This window comes from Daktulosphaira vitifoliae, unplaced genomic scaffold, assembly GCF_025091365.1.
Source record: "Daktulosphaira vitifoliae isolate Bord-2020 unplaced genomic scaffold, ASM2509136v1 Scaffold_1, whole genome shotgun sequence".
NCBI classification, from domain to species: Eukaryota; Metazoa; Arthropoda; class Insecta; order Hemiptera; family Phylloxeridae; genus Daktulosphaira; species Daktulosphaira vitifoliae.
In genome coordinates, this window is record NW_026099572.1 from 50,728,569 (window position 1) to 50,750,653 (window position 22,085).

Sequence of the window (22,085 nt, forward strand, 5' to 3'; positions counted from 1 at the left end):
ATACTCAAAGCCACAAAAAATTAATGAAAAGTTGCGGATACGTATTTCGGAAACAATGTTACCATTATCAACGCTAAACACATACTAAGTGTTTACGTATCCGCAACTTTTCATTAATTTTTTGTGGCTTTGAGTTTAATATTTCTAATATTTTTTAGTTTTTTAAATTAATAATATTTTAATATAGTTTTAATTTTACTTAATTAATTAGCCACAAGTGATCAATTTTTATTATTTATAAAATTATAAGTAAGTTTAAAAAAATGATTTTTTTTAGTTATTTAATAACTTTTTATAATTCACAATGTAATATTAAAAAAATTAAATTTAATAGTTTATACTCATAAAGAATAATTTTAAAATACCTGTTATATAAACAATATTCATGAGACGTCTCATACTTCTTGGATTAACATCACTAAAATAATCATCAGTTAGTAGAATTTTAGAAAGATCTTGTGGCCCTCCCAATCTATGAATATTGCTGGCTATACTACTAGCTATACTTTCACTTGATTTCAGTTTGTTTCTTGTAGAACTAATATTTCCCTTGCTTCTGCTTAAACCACTAGATGACCCCATAATAGGTTTTAAAGTGGTTGATTCATTTGATAATCTTCGCGTTGATGACTTATAAAAAAAGTTGCATTAATGAATTTTATTGTATGAAAATTGTTTATTGATTATTAACTTAAGCTATTGGAAATTTTAACAATAAAAGAAAATTTTTTTCTTAAGATAAACAAATTTAAATAATATGTCTTCAATGTTAGCAATAGGATTTTTTTTTTAATGTGCTAATTACAGGGTGATAAGTTTATCACAAACCCCTTGGTTACTTGCAACATAATATACAATATTGAAAAAAATATTTTGTTTGTTTTAAATAGACATATTTCTTGATTTGTCAACTATTAATAAGTTTTTAGAATCATCCTGTATAACTTATATAGATGTCAACTTGATTTTTTTAAATGGTAACATATTTCATTACCTTATAAAATAGAAAACTATATAATTAAGAAAATGACTGTTCAATATCAACTTTAGGACCAGTATTTTAAAAATTATAAAATTTTTATACAAAGGCGGGACGAAGAGTATAGTTGGGAAATGACTAGTGATGAAAAAATTAGCCTCCAATCATTACTTTATATGGTTATTAACTTCTGAAATACTGATCAAAAAGTTGATATCAGCCTTTCATATTCTTAATTATATAATTTTCTATTTTATAAGCTAGTTAAATATGTATGTTGTCATTAAAATTATATCGTCTTTTATAATATAGGATAAATCATCCCTTATAAGAGATGATTCTAAAAAATAATAGTCAGTATTTGTTTAGTGCTGATTATGGTAACATTATTCTTGAAATATATATATGCAATTGATTTTTATAATTTTTGTAGATTTTTGAGTTAAATATTTTTTAGTTTTAAATTAACATTTAAATTTTTTTCACAAGTGATTAATTTTTATAAATACTTAATGGTTGATAAATCAAGAAATATATGTATCTAAAACAAACCAATTTTTTTTTTTGTGAGTTATCAAGTGGTTAATGATAAATGATTATCATCTATAGTGAGAATCGTATTACTTGGATACTTTTTTAAACAAGAAATTTTAAATCAATAAGTTCTAATTCTAATAAAGGTTAGTGATTTTGATCCTAATTGAACGATAATATTGATAATTTCAATAAACAAGTGGGTCTACTTTTTTACTTGATTATTTTTTTTATTAATTATTAAATATTTTGCCAATATTACAACTCTACATAGCATATATGTTCAAAAGTAGTAAATGATTCATAAATAAACATTATTACTGAATGAACTATTCCACATTCATCCAATTGGTTAGTAACACTTTTCCTATGTAACTGAGAAGACTTTTGAGCCAATTTCACTTTTCGCAAACCAGAATTTTGTAAAAAGAAAGGAAGGTGAACCATATTCCTTAAATATTCATGACCAGAAAAGTTCATATCATTGAATAATCTACGACTATTATTTTCAATGACCTAAATTAAAAATAATTAAAATCAAATTTAACATGCTTACATGATAAAAATTCATTTATGATCTACTGAAGTATTTAAAAATATGATTATTCAACCTGAGATATAGCATGAGGATCTATGGCCAAAACAACAATAAAAGGAGTGTTTTGTTCGGAAAAAAGCATACGCACAGCATCTAACAAGAGAAGTATTTTATCTTGTTCACAAGAATCAAGTCCATCAATAACAATTACTAATCTAGTTTGTTGCTGAGTAAAAGCATCTAAACATTTAACCTAAAAATAAGTATTAAAATAAATATAAGTAATAAAATTAGTCCATTAAGAAATAAAAGTATTTGGTTATTATTAAATGTATACATAACATTGTGTCAGATATAAATTTCAACTGAGTATAATTTTTTAAGTAATTATGTAAAACTCAATCATTTTTTGTAAATTTATTAGTGTAATATTTAATTTTTGTTGAAAATTTATTCTTTTTCCAATGCAATAATAACATACTAGGCTTCGCCTAGCTGGAGCTCTGCCCCAAACCTAAGATCAAACAAGACTCATACGCCTTCAGCTCATAAACCTCTTTGGGCTGTTCTCATAAGTAGGCCACTGATTCCGGTAGGAGTAAACGGCTACACTTATACAGCACTTATTGTTGACGATAAGTGTTATGCAGGAAAAATATTACATCAGAATCAGTGAAACAAAAATATATAAAAAATTTAATTAATAAAATCAGGAAAATTCAAAATGAGAAAATAGTTAAAATGATAAATTGGTGTCTGCGTGGTGTGTTGACATACAGCTATTTTTGAATGTTTGATAACCTCCCTTTATAAAGTCTTCGTTACATTTTTTTTGTGAACATAATATTTTAGTATTTAATATTAAATAAGTTAAACAAATAAACCAAATTTTTAAATATGTTTCAATATAAACTTAAAAATATGTACTTAAATTAAAAAAGTAGAGTATAGAGGGATCCAGTATAATGGAATTGAGGTATTTTTTAAATTAATATTAATTGATATCTACCAATAATTAAAATCACAGTTATAAAATGTTATTATGTATATTTGAAACATTAAAAAAAAACTTTAACATTTCAACCAAAAATTACAGTGTTTAACATAGAGGTTGATTACTCAAACAAGACAAGTCATTAGAAGGTATTTCTTTTTTTAATTTTAAATATATTAAACAAGGTTTAATAATTTTGAACAAGTTTAGAATGATGCAAGTATTCCGTTACTATGCAGAAAAATTCAAAAATCAGTTAACTTTGCCAAATATTGTATGATTTTTGGCTTTAAGTCCTAGAATTAAAGATTTTAGATAATTTTTAATTTTTAATTTTATCTTGAGTAAATTGTAATTCAATGTGGGTATGAAGAAGGTAGGTTTTTTAGAACATTATCAAAAATTAAAAAGAAAAAATTTTGATATGATTTTGAAGCCTGTACAGTATTTTAGATAATGATTGAATTTTCAAAAAGCATGCTGTTGACAAGCCAATTATTTGAAGTATTATCAATAAGAATTTTACAATAATCTGTCCAATTTTAAAAAAGTTATTTCAGTATAAAATGAAAACTATAAATATTAACATTAAATGTTTTATGAAACTGTAATTTTTTATGATCTTTTTTTAAGCAAAATCTAACCAGTAGGAGTAGTAGTAATCATGTATACAAATACAAATAATAACACGTCAGAATAAAAACAATACCTTCTTAGCTACATATTGAAGTTAATATAAAATATTTACTATTTATTATTAAAAAAATAAGACAATAATTTTTTACCATTTCAGTCATCAAATTTACTTCTGATCTTAATGCTTGAATAAATCCTTCAGATTTTAGTGTATCTAATTTAGATGTAGTTCTCCTAACTTGTTTCCTTTGTGAAAATATTAAAGACTGTATTAATTGACTGAAAGTATACAAGTTACCAATAACTAGAAATAGTATAAATAATCCACAGCTAAAAAGTATTATATTTCCAATGGCTTGGTCAAAAGAAATATTTTCACTAGAGAAAACAAAAAATAATCATATCAGTTAATTAAAATATTAAACACAAATAATTTGAAGGATTATATCACCAAAAAATCAATTTTTTTTTATTTTTTAAAATTATAACTACTTTAAGTTGTTGCACTATAGATTAATTATGATCTCAGTCATGGAAAAGGTTTTTGAATTGTTATAAACCAATTTTTTTTTTGACTATTTAAAAATCAATAATAGGAGATTTAAAGTAATTTTTTTTGTGTTGAGCAATCCTTTAAATGTATTAATGGAAACTTACTCATTAAGAGAAATTTTTCCATAGTTAATGGCAATAACAATAGAACCTAACAAACTACATATAAAAGCCAGTTCAAATAATAATATATTTGGCATACAACATAGTTTTCGCCATTTCCAAGGTGAATTTTGTTTCACTTAAAAAAATACATAAAATGATAATAAATTGTATAATTTATAGTTTAAAAAAATAAATAAATACCAGGTTTTGGACGAAATGCTCGATACAATCGAGTAGAAAGTGAGCCAAAATCCTTTTCAATAGAATCATACAAGGAACCAATCATTTGAATGATTGTGCTTTCACCGGGTGTTGTACTACTCACTCTTGTTTGGTCAGTAAAATAAAATCTATAGTAATATATTAATGTAAAATATATATATATATAATTTATACCTAACTAGATTAGTTAATATAATTCTTTAACAATGTACAAAAATTGGTATTTAATTATAATTAAGTTATATATTATTTGATTTATTTTATAAAATTATAATAAATATTTAATACTGATTTGTACAGTATATATTCTAAAAAAATAAATCAATTTATAACACTGGAATACTTGAAATAATAATAAAAAAAATATTATCAATTATTTTACAACTGAAAAATGCAATATATTGAATTTAAAAATGTCCAGCTATGTGTTTTTGATAGTATATTTATTAATTTATTTTGTGTTAAATTATTAAGAAAAAAAAATGAAAAGTTATACTCTTAATGCTACTGATTACCAGTAGCATTAAAGAATGATTAAAAGTTAAATCGGCTGAACTTTCAGCTTTTAATTAATATTTTTAACATTAAATAATTAAATATAATACCTTATGGGTTGTGCTGATACTGTAGAACCCCAGCTTGATCCTGGTGGATGACAAAAAATTATTTGTAGAATAATTCTGGTAGTTATCATTTTTTGAGTTAGGTAATTAATAGAATTATAGGCCCAATCCAGTCTATAAATTACACATATGGTTATCTCATAAAATAAATAATACTGAGGAATATAATATTTTTACCTATGGCTACAGTAAAATATTATAATTAGAAATATGAAAACTGCACTCAACAAAATAACTGTAGTTGCAACAGCTAAATATGTTGATTGGGTTAATACAATAACTAATGCTCCAGCAACAAAACTTAAATGAAGAATCACACCCAATATCAACCAAGGAAATTGAAAAAACGGATCAGTCCATTGATGAGCAAAATTTTTCATTTCCTCTAAAAATGAAATTGTTTATATTAATCTAATTTTACATCATTTTTATAAGGAAAAGGAAACCTATAATTAGGAGCAAAAAGATGCTCAAACACTACAACTACATTGATTGAAGGTCTAGGTCTAGATAAGTTTATTTTTATTCATTATTTTATCTTAGTTAATATTTGGATTATAGATTTTGATTAGTTGAAAATGAAATTTACACCAATTCATTTTTTGACAATACATTTAAAATATACCTCTCAATTTGTTAAGTAAAAATGACTTCCCACTACCCCATTTAGCATATAATCCAACAGTAATTGGCATTGATAATGTGGGTTCACTTAACATATCAGCCATTGCACTACTATATAGGTCATAACCCAATAAGTTCTCATTATCTTCATTAGTGTTTAATCTTCTTGAACCAAATATTTGACTTAGAATTGGCTTTTGAGCATTGACATCCATATTATATGGTGTTTCACCAGCTCTATTAGGTCTGTATAACAATTGACTATTTTTTGGGTTACGAAGTAAAATCTCTACAATGCCTCTAGCTCTTGCTCTCATTGCAATATGTAATGCAGTATCACCACGTTTATCTGTGGCTGACACTCGAGCACGTTTTTCAATTAAAAGTTGTACAGCTTCAGAATTTCGATTTCTAACAGCTCGCATGAGAGCAGTATCACCATCCTTAATAAAATAACATCTATTATTTAATATGATTTATGTTTAACAATAATTAAAAACGATTAAAGTCATTTTACTTTAGTTGAAATTTCTAAGTCAGGATTTGCACTCAGTAATAACTTTATGATGGCTATATTTCCTTTTTCTACAGCAATATACAATGCTGTTTTACGTTCCTAAAATGTAAAAAATGTTCAAAGAACGGCAATATAATAGTTTAAATTTTGTTTAACAATATATAAAAAATAATAAATAAAATATCTTATTCAAAATGAAAAAAATATTATTCATACATTGACTGAACGTCAAACAATAATGAAAATAAAAAACAGTAGCATAGGGTGGACTTGGCATAGTTGAGACAAGTATAGATGAAATCTGACAATGATTAAAATCACTATCAAAAAAAAACGCTTCAATGCTAATCTTTAGACAGTGTTTAATTTTAAAAAATTGGTGGATTATTCCAAAAGCTACATGATCTGTTATTTCCTTATTAATATCCTGATTAAGATAAAGTATGTCGAATGAAAAAGGGATATAAATATTATTTCTCATAAAAAAATTGTGTTGATCCATACATTTTTCAATAAGTTATAGCATTATAAAGTTAAAAATGTAAAAAATAGAGAATTTTCACATAAAAAAAGCATTTGATAGACATTTTCACCGTGAAAACAAAATAAAGTTCGAAATTTTTTTTTCCATAATAAAGTACATTACATTATTATCTAAGATATATATAAAAGTGTCATACTTTCCGGAACACTTTCAAAAGTTAATTTTTTGCGAAAAAGTTGTCATTTTAAAACCCCCTTTGGGCAGGTAAAGGATTGAATTTATAAAAAAAAATATACTAAATGATTGGTAAAGTCATCAAGCATCTATAAAAAAAAAAATTATATAGATACGTTCATTTTTGAAAAAGTTATGGTAGTTTAAGTGAAAAAAATGACAAAATTTAAGTTTTATAAACTAATAACTTCAAAATGTTATGGTAAAATTTTTAGTATAAATGATTGTAAAAGTCTAATTCAGTCATTTTATTATTTTAATTTCAATATATAGTTTTTATAATAAATGTAATTGTAATAATTTATAGTATTTTACATCTTATAATTATTATTAAATAAATAATATGAATATTTTTTGTAAAAGTAAAATTAAAATTTATAATTTATGATTAATAAGTTAGTTTTATTACTTTTCCCATCACATCAACATCTGCATATTTTTTTAGAAGAGCTTCTACTATGTTCCGATGTCCACCTTTGACATTATTAAGTTAAAACATCGAAGCTAAAAACGGTAGCACAGTGGGGTCAAGGCACAGTGTAGACAAGGCATAGATGGGACAAGTATAGATGATATTTGACAGTGATTAAAATCACTATTATANAATTTGAAAAACATTAAAAAATAAATAAATTTATGTTTCTTTTTTATGCCACCAAATATATATTTTTGTATACAAATTTAACCTGGATATTAATATAAGCTCCAGAGTTCAATAAAGAGTTTGCAATATCATAATATCCTTCTTTACATGCAATAGTTAATGCAGTGCAGCCATCTTGATCTAAAGCATTAACATTAGGTTTTCGTTCAAGTAGGAGATTAACAACTTCAGTATGATTTCCTATAGCAGATACTAGTAATGGAGTCCATGAGTACTATAAATAAAATATTTATTAAAAAATATTTTACTACATAAGACATTTAATAAAGTGAATGTTTAATACCATTCCAGCAGTATCTACATTAGCACCTGCTCTTAGCAATGTATCGACCAATTCAATATCACCTTTTCGACATGCCCAAACTAACGCAGATGTTCCATACTATAATAATAAATATAAAACACATAAAAAATACAAGAATTTTTCTGCTATCTAAAAAAAGGTGGACCAGCTTTACACTGTAATAAGCTTCCTTTATTTATTATTTTGTTAAAGAGGTCTTCAAACTATGTTCCCTAAATTTGAAAGATAATTAAAACTTAAATAATTCAGGCAACGGTGTCAAATTTGCATTTACTGAGTACAACACTACAGTGCAATATTATGTTATTAGACTCAAACAAAATGTAAGACAAATTCTGGCACTATTAGCATTTTCAGGTCTATATTTAAAAAAAATGTTTTTTAATGATTCTTTTAGTTATGATTCTAGTAACATATTCTTTGCATAATTTTAAAATCATGTCAAGTTTCATATTTGAGGACTTCAATTGAATTCTTGCAAAAATTTGTTTAATGTAATCAACTACCTCTCACACTTTTCTGTAAAGCCTATCTTAGAGTAATGTGATCTACTTTTTATCACACAACTACTGAGTATATGCATTATTACAGATTTCTAAAACCTTATTAAAATTATTTAAAATTTTTAAAAAAATATTAAACAAGATCTTGACTGAAAACTGACATATTAATAAATGCCAATAATTTTTTACTTTATTCATATTTTTATTTGAAGATAAAAAAATGTGAAAAAAAAAACAAACATTATAGCTTTTATAAGCTTTAAATCACTTTTTTCCTGACATGTCTTATATTATTATTTTTTGTATGTGTCTAATATTATAACAAAGTACTGTATGCACAAAGACAATAACAATTAAAACAATCTATAATACTAATTAATATCAAATTAATCTATTTATAAAAAAATTAATTTTTAAAATTAAAATTTCGGAAATAAAAAATACATTTTTAGATACCTTATCACCAACATTAACTTTAGCACCCCGTGCTATTAAATTACATGCTAGCTCTGTATGACCCCTACCAGAAGCCCATACTAAGGCAGTTATATGAAAATTTCCATGGGCATTTATGTCAGCGCCTCTATCCAATAACACATTAGCTAAATTTGTATGACCACAATAACTGCACCATATAAGTGGAGTCCATCCACCCTTAAAAATGATGTAATCAAAATTAAAAAAAAAAAACATGTATTAGTATGACTCTAATAATATAATATATATAAATAGAGTGGTCCACAATGTTTTGACAAATCTAATAAATTTGATCTACTAAATACATATATAATTTTAATACATAGAGTGGGTATATAGTTTATATGGAGTATGCATTATTATTATAATACATCAGTACAAGCTATACTCACTACAGCTGTGCTGCATAGCCTATTCTATGTATAAAAAATACTTCCAACTCTAAAAGTACTATTCTTAAAATTATTTTTAACATATTAAATTTTTTTTTAAGAAAAGCTCAAAAAAGTGACTATTTCAAAATTAAAAAAAATAATAATAATAACAAATGATTTCAATAATGGTCTAAAAATGAATAAATTATTTTTTAAAAAGTATCACAAAATATTTAGATGAATGGGTATTAAGTACAACAGAATTAAACGAGATAAAAAACATTTATTTTTAACTTTAAACCATACTATCATGAACAGAACAAGTCATTATCAACCAAATAAGGATAGGCCACACTAATCTAATCCACAGTTACTATAAAGTAACTAGACGGAAAAAGAAGACCCTCCAGTATGTCTTACACGCAGACCCTTTTTATAATTAAACATATTTTGCTGAATGTAAGAAATATGAAATCCAAAGAATCAGATACCAAATTCCCATAATCTCTAAGTAACTCTCAGACCAGACCCTGAATCAACAAGCAACCGAATGAATTTTCTTGAAAACTATACAGTTAGCCAATCTCATTTAATGTAACCAAAATATATTAATGTAAAACTCTAGTAAATATTGTAAATAACAAAATGTATTTACTGTGAACCCATGACCTGTGATGTCGAGGTTTTATTATACATATAAAAAAATATTTAGTAGATCAAAATTTATTATTGTCAAAACATTGTATATCACCTATATATATATATATAGATAAATTAATTGATCATTGATGACTAAATTTCGGTTAAAAAAATAATATTGTGTAAATTTCTTTTTTGTTCAAATAGAAAATAAGGAAACCAACTTTATTTTTTTTAATGGTAACATACATATTTTAATAGATTAGACGATAGAAAATTACTGGTCGATAATAACTTTTAAACCAGTATTTCAGAAATTATTATACATTTTTAATTATAGCTGAAGGGTAGGTAAGGCATATGTTATTTTTATCATTATACATTTCTCTGCTGTACTCCTCTTTTCACCTAGATATGTTCATAACTTCTAAAATATTAATTCAAAAATTATCACTAACTAATAATTTTCTTAGTTGAATTAATTTCTAACATTTAACTTTATAAAATATGTATGTTACCATTGAAAAAAATAAAATTTATTCTTTTATAAGAGATAAAAGATGAACTTAAAAAGTATTTAACTAATTTTTCATTAAGAAATAAATACTACTTGAACAAAAAAACCAATGTTCACAAAATTATGAATCAATCAGCTCATATAAATATATACCATATCTCTATGTTCAATGTCTGCACCATGACTTAATAGTTCTATGCAAATATCAATGTGGCCTTCTTTAGCTGCACATATAAGAGCAGTCCAATTATCCTAATGAAATAAAAATTGTTAGATTAAATTTAAAGGTAACAAAATAAATATTTAAAAACAAAACATAATAGTATTCATTTTTACATACATTGTCTTCAACATTCACATCTGAACCATGATTAATTAACTCTGTGACAAATTGTAATTTTCCTTTACTTGCAGCAAAATGCAGCGCAGTGGCACCATTCTAAAAACAAATACTATTTTAACTAATGAAAACTACTGAAAATATAAATTATTTTACACTATTATTGATTGAAAATTTGATCATAAAGTATTTTAATTAAACACTTTTTTTAAGGTAAAATTTTGCATGAAAAATGGACACTGGTGAAAAATATTCAGTGTAGTAATGACACTGATAATCATAAATTGTGTTTGTGTTTTAATAATATTGAAAAAACTAGGCAACCGTATTTTAGAAATATAACATCTTACATCATCTCGATCATCCACAAGAACTCGGCGATTATCTAGAAAACCTTGAAGACCTTCAAGATTGTTTTCTGAAATATAGTTGTGTAAGGCTCTGTAGCACAATGACACCATTGAATCGCTAGGGTGCAAGTTCTACAAAGTATTAATTAAAAAATAGTTATATTCTATTTGTATATATTATAGAAATTTATTTATTAAATTATAAAATATGGTAGCACAGTGGAGTCATGGCACAGTTGGGACAAGTAAAAATATCTAACAGTGATTAAAATCACTATCATAAGAAACGCTTCGATGTAAATCTGTAAATAGTGTTTAATTTTAAGAAATTGGTGGATTATTCTCAAAGCATCATCAACTCCAAATTTCTTCATTATTCCTAATTAGGAGTTGTATGATTTATAAGTATAATATATAAATAAATATCTTTTATATTTAAAAAAATGCTATTTTGAATCCCCCATGGATAGGAAATGGATCAGATTTTCAAAAATATTATATAAATGATAGGGAAATACATATTATACATATTTTTCAAGTTTTGAACGCCCCCTGTATAAAGGGAAATTATCCAATAGAAAAAAAAAATATGTCAAATGAAATTTTTCTAAAAGTTATAGCAATTTAAGTACATTTGCATGTAGAAAATAAGTCGTCGGGACAAATTTTTTTTTTAATTTATAGTACGTAACATAAGCTTTAATTTAGCGTATGTTTAGAGGATGTAATATTTCCGGAACATTTTCAAAAGTTAAGTTGAAAAAGTTTTTTGCTATTTTAAATCGCCTCCTGTGAGCAGGTAAAGGGTTCGATTTTCAAAAATATTATATCAAATGAAAGGGAATTACTTAAGGTTTAAATATAAATAAAAATTTTAATTTGTTCATTTTTCAATAAGTTATGGCAACTTTTAGAAAAAAATATCTAATACTACCGATTTTTTAAATCGTAATTATTTGGGGGATTATTACNTAGAAAAAAATATCTAATATTACCGATTTTTTAAATCGTAATTATTTGGGGGATTATTACCATTTACGGGGAACGAAGGAAAATTTTTCAATTTTTGAGGATAATGTATTCAAATAAATAAAATTTGTGATCTTTTTTGACGTATCATTAAGAAAAATAGGTCCAGTAAGAGCTGAGAAAAAGTAGTGACACAAAAAATAAACATATCATGGTAAAATTAATACCTTCTCAGCTTCGCATCGAAGCTAAAAAATTGAATACATGAATTTAAAAACTAAAGTTAATAATACTAAGAAATTGAAAATAAGAAACTAAGATTTTTGATAAAATAAAACTTTTTAATTATTAATTTTTTTTTTTTTTTTAATTAGTATAGATTTAAACCTTGAACAGGACTAGATAAAGAAAAATTCCTTTAAAAAAATATTAAAATTTATGCACAGTGTTGAATTTAGACTTTTCTATCGAGGAAGGGAAGTTCTAGAAGTAATGATAGCCAGAACTTTTTATGTGTGGTTTATTATTTTAAACTAATTCATTTTTTTGTCCATAGTTTTATTAAATTATTATAAAGAAAAAGGTTTTTAATTCATTAAATTAGTAATAGTGTTAAAATATATTTTTTTATAAAAGTTAAAATTTTTATTTATAAAGAAAACTTAATATATACTCTTACATTTTATTAATATTAATAATAGTTCATATTGCTAATTAGGGTATAATAAATAACAATTTAAATCTTAATAAAAAAAACATTACCCGTAGCAATGATGGGAATTAGTAGGATAAGCCCCATCCCAAATATTTAGAAAATTAATTTTATTGTTATATTATATTATATTAATAATATTATTATGATAAATATTTTAGGGCAGGGAAAAATATTAAATATTTAATAATTCCTCAAATTTTTTATTCTATTTCCGTCTATGCAAAACTGATTTCTTTGGTTGCAATATTAGGAAAAAAAGAATACTTACTAGCAAATATTTTAATGTAGTGGAAAAGATTTCTAAATAACTTTCTGAATTTTTAGTATTGTTAGTTAAGTAAAATTAACAATATAAATAAAGCAAACTTCAAAAAAACTTAAAATTAATTATTAAAAATTACTAATATTATTTTGAGTACCAGAAACAAAGTATAACATATCTTAATAAAAATATTAATTGACTTTTATAATACCACAACATTAAATGTAGTAGCAAAATTAAGTTTTAAACTTTTTATTTATTTTAGATAATATCTAAAATAATTATAATAAATAATATATTTCTACATTTAATAAATTAATTTAATGATAAAATACTTGGGTTTCTTGCACTCAAGAATTATATATAATTATTTAATAAACAATTTTTATATATACTAAAAAAATTAATTGATGTAAATATTACGTCCATAATTTTTATTTCGCTCTTAGACTATAAAATTAATTTTCAAAAAATAAAAGCTTGTTTTCCTTTAGTTTAACTATTAAGATTGATATTTATCCAGAGAAAATCTATAGAAAACAATTCTTTTATATAGTAAAATAATGATCATAACTAATATTAGCATATTGAAGGCTAGTAGAAATTAATATTTTGCACTAATGAAAATCAATGCATTTATTAAAAAAGTTTAATAATTTTAGTTTAATTCACACGTCACAGTAACTCATGTTAAGTACTTTAGTAATGCCAAAAGATACACAGCATAACTGACCGATGATGAAAATTTTCTGAAATTGGCGAAACTGAACCTTTTGTTTGTGGTATTATTTGATATTTGACTATCATCATATATTGGTCCAGTTATAGAAAATGATGGTAAACGATTTGATAAACCTGTTAGAAAACCTTGGCTATGAGATCTTTGTGGCCTCCTCACACCGCTAAATTCATTTGTAGTTGGTAATTGTAAACGTAAAAATGAAAAACCCCTAGAATATCTTATGTTCACTGGAATACTTTGACGATCTTCGTTATCAGACATTGTCTTTTAAATTAATTTTATCTGAATTGAATAAATAAATTGAAAAAAAATTTAATGAATATTATATACTTAGTATAAAATAAATTATTAGAATTTCAACTTTATAATATGATGTAATATGGCATAAAAATATTTTGTTTGTTAGTAACAAAACATTTTTAAATTTTTTTCTCAATAAATAAAGAAGGTAATTGTTTAGAAGGTGACTAACAATTAACTATTTATAAGTATTATGTACTTTATTTGAAGAAATAGTGTTAATATTTCGTGATTAACATTATTACAGTAATAAATTCAAACTGATCATATAAAAAAAAGTCATGCTAACTAAACCTACTATATAAATAGACAATTTAAATTATTAATTGCCATTTTAACACATTTTTTTAAAATTTTATACAATCAATAGAATAAGTACTCTGAATAATGAATTTTACAAGCTAATCCAACATAAATTTAGTTACTTATTTATTATAAATTTATTAGTTGATCACCAACTAAATAATTGTTATTAGGAATAATTATCAATTTTTTGTTATCCAACCTTCTTAAGTTTCAACATTTTTTTATTATTTAAAAATATTTTGATTATATTCAAAAAAGTTTATATAACGTAATACTCATAATAATAAAATAAAAAAAGTATGATGAGTAATTAAAAACACAACTATTACTTATATTGTGTTATATGAAAAACATAAGTAATAATTTCTCTTGTATTACATTATTATTACATTTTATACATGTTGTTATTTTGTAATTTTATTTGAGAAACTATAATATATGAACAATTTCATAAGTATACAATAAATCATAATTTTGATTTTGATTTTAAATAAACAAAAACAATTAGTATTAAATAAAATACTTTTTAATTTTTACCTTATCTTCGCCATTAATTCTTTTCAGAAAATGGAAAAAGTTCAAAATACTACCATAACTCCTATTAATATTATAGCTTTGTGATAATGGTATTAGTTCAACAGAACTATGATTGGATCTAAATTTCCACAAAAGTTTAGGCATAGTTTAACATAATTATTTCATTTAAAAAAAAATGTCATTGTAAAATTTCATAAGAAATGTTTGTTAGAATTTTTTTTTTTTTAATAAATAATTATACTAAAATTAAGATTAATTTTATTCACACATCAGATCAATATAGGATTTTTTTCAGAAAATAATATGAATCACAGAATATGTTTATTAAAACAGGTGTCTAAACTACTAATTGAAAAAAACAAATACAATTATCATTTGAACGCCCCTCCTAAAATATATTTTTTAAATCAATGGATTTGTTATCAAGTGTTGTAAAGAGGTGTGTCTCAGAGAATATGTACCTTTTATTTAATTGTAAATATATATTTAAGAATTACAATACGCGTTTTAAAATATAATAATTCTGTCAAAATGATTAGTGAAGATGTTTGATTATCCTGTAAACTATGATATGAAATCTAAATTAGAAACAAATAGGTATAGATAATTTATAGGAAAACATATAAATAAATATAGATAATAATTTCATTAAGAAAATAGTTGTTCTCATTACATATAAAAATACGCACTTGGTAATTAAACACTGAACAGCAACCAATTTGTTTGTAACAATAATTACGAATATTTTCATAAAATCGAAAAGAAGAACAAACCATTTTTATTTACAACAAATCTAATGATGTTTAATAAAAAGCAAAAATTTAAATCATTATAACAAAAAATAGAGACGATGTATCCTAAAAATGAATCATATAATCTATTTGTACAATGAAATATGATATTATCACGTTTAAGCAGAGTACATTTAAATAATTTAAAACAAATAACTGATTAATACTAATAAATAAATGGACGGTTGTTTACCTATTCTAAAAATAACCCTGTGCATAAATGGTAGATAATGCAAATTGTTGATCTAAGAAAATACTCCAATGACAATTTAAATCATGATAGATTATTTGTCAAATAGTATCTTTGAAAAAAGAGAATACGGAATTATAAGATATTGATAATCTAAAGAAAAACTTTGTTGATCTAACTTGTTTACCATATGTTGTTAATGACATCACTGGCTTGGATTTAGTTAAGAAATTTCAAGAGAAAATAAATTTCGTAACATTATATATTTAAAAAATCAACGAATCTTATCCAACTCGTGACGCGGGCTAAGTAAACAAAAAAAAAAAATCGGTGTATGTTATCGCGAAGCAGAACGGCTCTATTTAAACTGGCGATGCGAAATATCGAATAGTAACTATCGAACTATTCGATAGTGATTCAAAAAATATTCGAATAGTTTTACTATTCGATAGTTTATTTTAAAAATAAACTATTCGGTTGTATAAACACAATTCGAATAGTTATTTGATAATTTAAAATATTCGAAAATACCCATCACTATTATGAATTGTATAATAATTTATTTTAAGTATTCGTTAATTATCTTCTTATTATAATTAAGTGTACTTAATAAAAATTTTAAATAGAACTAATCGAATATTTTTGAAAACCATTCGGTAGCCTATTTGAAAAGTTTGTAAAACTATTCAATAGTTTATGCTAAAAATAAACTATTCGGTTGTTTAAACTGTAAATACGGTATTTTATTCAGACACGTTAACTAATTATCTACTACATCAATTTAATCCTAGTAAATTGTAAAATATCAAAAATGTTGTGCAGATGATCCTTTTATAAAAATCGTACGGATAGAAATTGAGTTATTAATGATAATATGTTAACTTTTTAATGAATAATTCTATTTAAGTAAAAGTTCACGGAGGCTACTTCGCGCGTCGTCGTGTATACCAGTTCCCCACTTAATTCCGCGTAAACAATAAGTGCACTAGGTAGAAAACAAATATTTATGACGAATATCAGTTTCTCGGTTGTCCTTGAATCATTCGCGCCGTTGTTAAGATGTCATCGTTTTCTTTGATTGTTGAGTAACATATTCTTGTCGAATAACCTATCTTTTATAACAAGTGCGAAGTATTCGTAGTACCTACAACAATTATTATTTTTTACTTGGCATTAATTAACGACTCTAATGCACAACCACAAGACAATACAGCCTTTTAATTTTCCATCTGCATCAAGATGCAGCTGAATTTATCAATGCCCTCATACGATAAAGTTAAAAATTGTTTAAAACATGAATTAATATCAATATTAATATGTTTAAATTACAATGACATTAGAAGCAATAAAACGCTTAACTCTATTTTAACTTTTCCAATTATTGGCAGTAAAGAACTTGAAATTTATTATTTGATGAATTTAGTAAAGAAATAATAGTTGATATTAAATATAGTAGCTATAAGATAACAGAAACCATTTAAATACATTGTATGTATCTAGTACAAATCAATATATGTATGTACAGTTTTAATTATGAAATTAATTATAAGAACAATTACATGATATATTATTAATATCTCTGCCAACAATAATCATACAAATTGTTGATAACACTTATAGATTATATTTTACGATATGCCACCACGAGGAATCATTACACAAGTTTAATAAAAAATTAAAAATTTAGATTAGATGTTAGATAACCTAATATCTAAAAAAAAAGACGGTAGCATACTGGGGTCGCGGCACAGTATGGACGTGACATAGTTTGGACAAGTATAGATGATATCTGACAGTGAATATAATCTCTATCATAAGAAACGATTCAATGCAAATATGTAGATAGTGTTTAATTTTAAGAAATTGTTGAATTATTCCAAAAACAAAATTAAATCTTATTTCCTTAATTTTAACCCGATTACTTATTTGATTTATAATTTTAATATATGAATAAATAATAATTATAGTAATTAAATTTAGTATGAAATTGATATTCAATAATTTAATATTGTAATTTTTACGGAGATATTATAAAAATAATAAAGTAGTTGTACATTTCTTTACTTTTAATGCGTATAAAAATTTAAAGGGCTTGATGCAATACTTTTAAATAAAAAATATTAGTTACTTATAACAGAATTTATACACTAGACTACAAGGAACTTTCATCAGAAACAAAAATATACTTTTCAAAATCAACTATTCGCGCTGTTTTCAAATGTGCAATTGGACTTTTTTTATCACTTCTAAGTTTTAATATTATTACTTATTTTTAAAAAAACAGTATTTAAATATAAAAAAAATAATTAAGATCAAAAAAAAATTGTTTTAAATTAATATATTAATTTTGATTATTAATATGTTAAAAATAAGGAATATGACATATTTAACATATTTTTTTAATCCTTTAAAGTTGATTTTTGTGAAACTTATTAACAAAAAAAAAAACTAATTTATTATCATAACTTTTAGCTCAATTTGCAAGTTTAAAATTGACATAATTAAATAGAAAATTGTAGTTCAATATTTTTTTGCATATTAATCGTAATAGATAACTTAAAAAGATTCTACGATTGAAATATGAGCTGAATTAGTTTTAATGATTTACTTTAACTAAAAAAACTAATAAAAAACAAGTTGTTATAAAGATCTACTTAATAGAGCGTATTATAAAATTTCATTATAATTGTAAAAATCCATTGTTTATTCAGGAGAAACTAACAATCATTTTTTTTAGAAATGATTTATATAGCAACATGTTACCAACAAATTTGGAATATTATAGTCTAGTAGTAGCACACACAAATAGAGTAAAAAAATGATTAAATTACAAAGTAAAATGATTTAATTTTGTATTTGAAACTTATCATATCAAACTTGGATTCGTCAATTAATACTTTGAAAACATTAGAAATTAATGATTTTAATTGTCTATATAGAGAACATAGGATAAATAACTGTTTAATTGATAATTTAGAACTTTTTTTTAATTTTTGAATGTAATATCTTTAGCTAGTTACGAATTGTAGTCATTTGACGTATCGTTGAAAAAAATAGGTCAAGTTTGAGCAGAGAAAATAAATGATAGTCACAAAAAAATACCTTCTCACCTTTGCATCGAAGCTAAAACATAAAATATAGTCTCTCTCATGAAGGGAGACTACAGTGATGGGATCCTTGATCATAATTGAAGTTATTGAATCTAAATGAGATAAAAATCAAACACGTTGAAAATTTATTTTATATTAAAAAAGAAGTAAGAAAAAAATGCAAAAAAACTCTGCTATACACGGGTTAGAACCTTGTACCCTAGGCGCATATGACACAAGTGTTACCGAATCGGCAATCGTACGTCGCTTCCGTCATACGAAAAAAATGATAATTTAAGTTAGTTCCAATTTCAAATTTGTTTTTCTCGACATAAAAAAGCAAAAAAGTTAAACTTTCTACGCTATATTAATTTGATTTATATAATATTTATAAAAATCAGTGTACTCCCCTTGTTAGGTATTTTAAAATAAAATGAAATACAAAACCCAGAAATTTAACACAAAAATAACATATTTTTGAATACGGTAATCATTTTCACAATGAAGACAAATCCAGAGGTCAAATTTTTTTTTTCAAACTAAAGTATATTACATAATCTTTAATTTAAGATGTATATAAAAGTGTCAGTATTTCTGGAACACTTTCAAAACTTAAATGGAAAATGTCCTAGTTTCAATACGTATGTTTAAAATTTTGACCCTCCTTGTATAAATTTAAAAAAAAGTTTGTCAGATGAAAGGGGTATATAAAAATTATTAATAAAAATAATTATATTGATCCATACATTTTTCCAAAAGTTATAGCAATATAAATTTAAAAATATAAAATCGAGAATTTTTTCACGAAAATCGTATATTTTTCATTAAATTTGATGTCCGTTTTCACCACAAAGACAAGTCCAGAGGTCAAATTTGTTTTTTTCAAATTAAAATATATTACATAAGCTTTAATTTAAGATATATATAAAAGTGTCAGTCTTTCAGGAACATTTTCAAAAGTTAAGTTTAAAAATTAGTTTTTTATGAAAAAGTTGTCATTTTAAATCCCCCCTGTGGTCAAGTAAAGGGTCACAAATAAAAAAAAAAATTGTGGGTTATATCTTACAACACACAATTATTTAAATGGCGGTAGACTTTTATTAAACAAAAGTATAACACTAAAATAGACGNATACCAAATAATAATGAAATATCTAAGGTATCTATAAAAAAAAAAATTATATTCATATGTTCATTTTTAAAAAAGTAATGCCAGTTTTAAGGACAAAAAAATTGAAAAAATGTCTAAAATTACCGATATTTAAATTGCTATTTTTGGGGGATTTTCCCAATCTTCATGGAACGAGGTAATTTTTTTCAATTTTCGAGGGTAATGTCTTCGACTAGATACAATTTGTGATTTTTTGACGTTCATAATACTCGAACCAATGAGAGCTGAGATTGAGTGGTAACAGACACAAAAAAAAAAAACCAGCACAGGGGGGGTCGCGGCACAATGGTGACGTAGCATAGTTAAATCAAGTATAATATCTGACAGTGATTAAAATCACTATCAAAAAAAACGCTTCGATGCATATCTTTAGACAGCGTTTAATTTTAAAAAATTGGTGGATTATTCCAAAAGCTACATGATCTGTTATTTCCTTATTAATATCCTGATTAAGATAAAGTATGTCGAATGAAAAAGGGATATAAATATTATTTCTCATAAAAAAATTGTGTTGATCCATACATTTTTCAATAAGTTATAGCATTATAAAGTTAAAAATGTAAAAAATAGAGAATTTTCACATAAAAAAAGCATTTGATAGACATTTTCACCGTGAAAACAAAATAAAGTTCGAAATTTTTTTTTCCATAATAAAGTACATTACATTATTATCTAAGATATATATAAAAGTGTCATACTTTCCGGAACACTTTCAAAAGTTAATTTTTTGCGAAAAAGTTGTCATTTTAAAACCCCCTTTGGGCAGGTAAAGGATTGAATTTATAAAAAAAAATATACTAAATGATTGGTAAAGTCATCAAGCATCTATAAAAAAAAAAATTATATAGATACGTTCATTTTTGAAAAAGTTATGGTAGTTTAAGTGAAAAAAATGACAAAATTTAAGTTTTATAAACTAATAACTTCAAAATGTTATGGTAAAATTTTTAGTATAAATGATTGTAAAAGTCTAATTCAGTCATTTTATTATTTTAATTTCAATATATAGTTTTTATAATAAATGTAATTGTAATAATTTATAGTATTTTACATCTTATAATTATTATTAAATAAATAATATGAATATTTTTTGTAAAAGTAAAATTAAAATTTATAATTTATGATTAATAAGTTAGTTTTATTACTTTTCCCATCACATCAACATCTGCATATTTTTTTAGAAGAGCTTCTACTATGTTCCGATGTCCACCTTTGACATTATTAAGTTAAAACATCGAAGCTAAAAACGGTAGCACAGTGGGGTCAAGGCACAGTGTAGACAAGGCATAGATGGGACAAGTATAGATGATATTTGACAGTGATTAAAATCACTATTATAAGAAACGCTTCGATGCAAATCTGTAGATAGTGTTTCATTTAGAGAAATTGGTGGATTATTCCAAAAGCAACATCAACTCTTATTTCTTTGATTATATCCTAATTAGTAGTTCTTTGATTTTCAAATATAATATATGAATAAATACTAATTATAGTTATTAAATTTAGTATGAAATTGATATTCAATATTATAATTTAAACGGAGAAATTATAAAAATAATAAAGAAGTTGTATTTTGCTTTATTTTTACGCGTATAAAAATTTAAAGGGCTTGATACAATAAATTTCAATAAAAACTGTTTGTTACTATAAATAAATGCACTGAACTACAAGGAACTTTCATCAGTAACAAAAATATACCATTCTAAATCAACTTTTCGCGATGTTTTCAAATCTGCAATTAGACTTTTTCTATCACTTCTAAGTTTTAATATTATTAAAAATTAGTATTTACATATAAAAAATT

The 22,085-nt window shown here is 23.9% G+C and overlaps 1 protein-coding gene across 1 annotated transcript in view; it reads right to left on the reverse strand.

Moving 5' to 3' along the window:
- Positions 1–15,159, reverse strand: part of LOC126898937 (kinase D-interacting substrate of 220 kDa B-like) — a 27,877-nt gene extending 12,718 nt beyond the window's left edge. The window contains exons 1-19 of the mRNA XM_050673362.1: positions 15,042–15,159; positions 13,890–14,180; positions 11,211–11,342; positions 10,861–10,959; positions 10,674–10,772; positions 8,970–9,167; positions 7,990–8,088; positions 7,704–7,920; positions 7,452–7,531; positions 6,325–6,423; positions 5,809–6,250; positions 5,361–5,568; positions 5,166–5,297; positions 4,540–4,688; positions 4,339–4,474; positions 3,831–4,059; positions 2,125–2,304; positions 1,835–2,029; positions 366–630 (exon numbers count right to left, since the gene is read on the reverse strand). Coding sequence (XP_050529319.1) covers positions 366–630; positions 1,835–2,029; positions 2,125–2,304; positions 3,831–4,059; positions 4,339–4,474; positions 4,540–4,688; positions 5,166–5,297; positions 5,361–5,568; positions 5,809–6,250; positions 6,325–6,423; positions 7,452–7,531; positions 7,704–7,920; positions 7,990–8,088; positions 8,970–9,167; positions 10,674–10,772; positions 10,861–10,959; positions 11,211–11,342; positions 13,890–14,159 — 3,229 coding nt within the window. The 5' untranslated portion in view covers positions 14,160–14,180; positions 15,042–15,159. The remainder of the gene's footprint in view (positions 1–365; positions 631–1,834; positions 2,030–2,124; positions 2,305–3,830; positions 4,060–4,338; positions 4,475–4,539; positions 4,689–5,165; positions 5,298–5,360; positions 5,569–5,808; positions 6,251–6,324; positions 6,424–7,451; positions 7,532–7,703; positions 7,921–7,989; positions 8,089–8,969; positions 9,168–10,673; positions 10,773–10,860; positions 10,960–11,210; positions 11,343–13,889; positions 14,181–15,041) is intronic.
- Between the last annotated feature and the right edge of the window lie 6,926 nt (positions 15,160–22,085).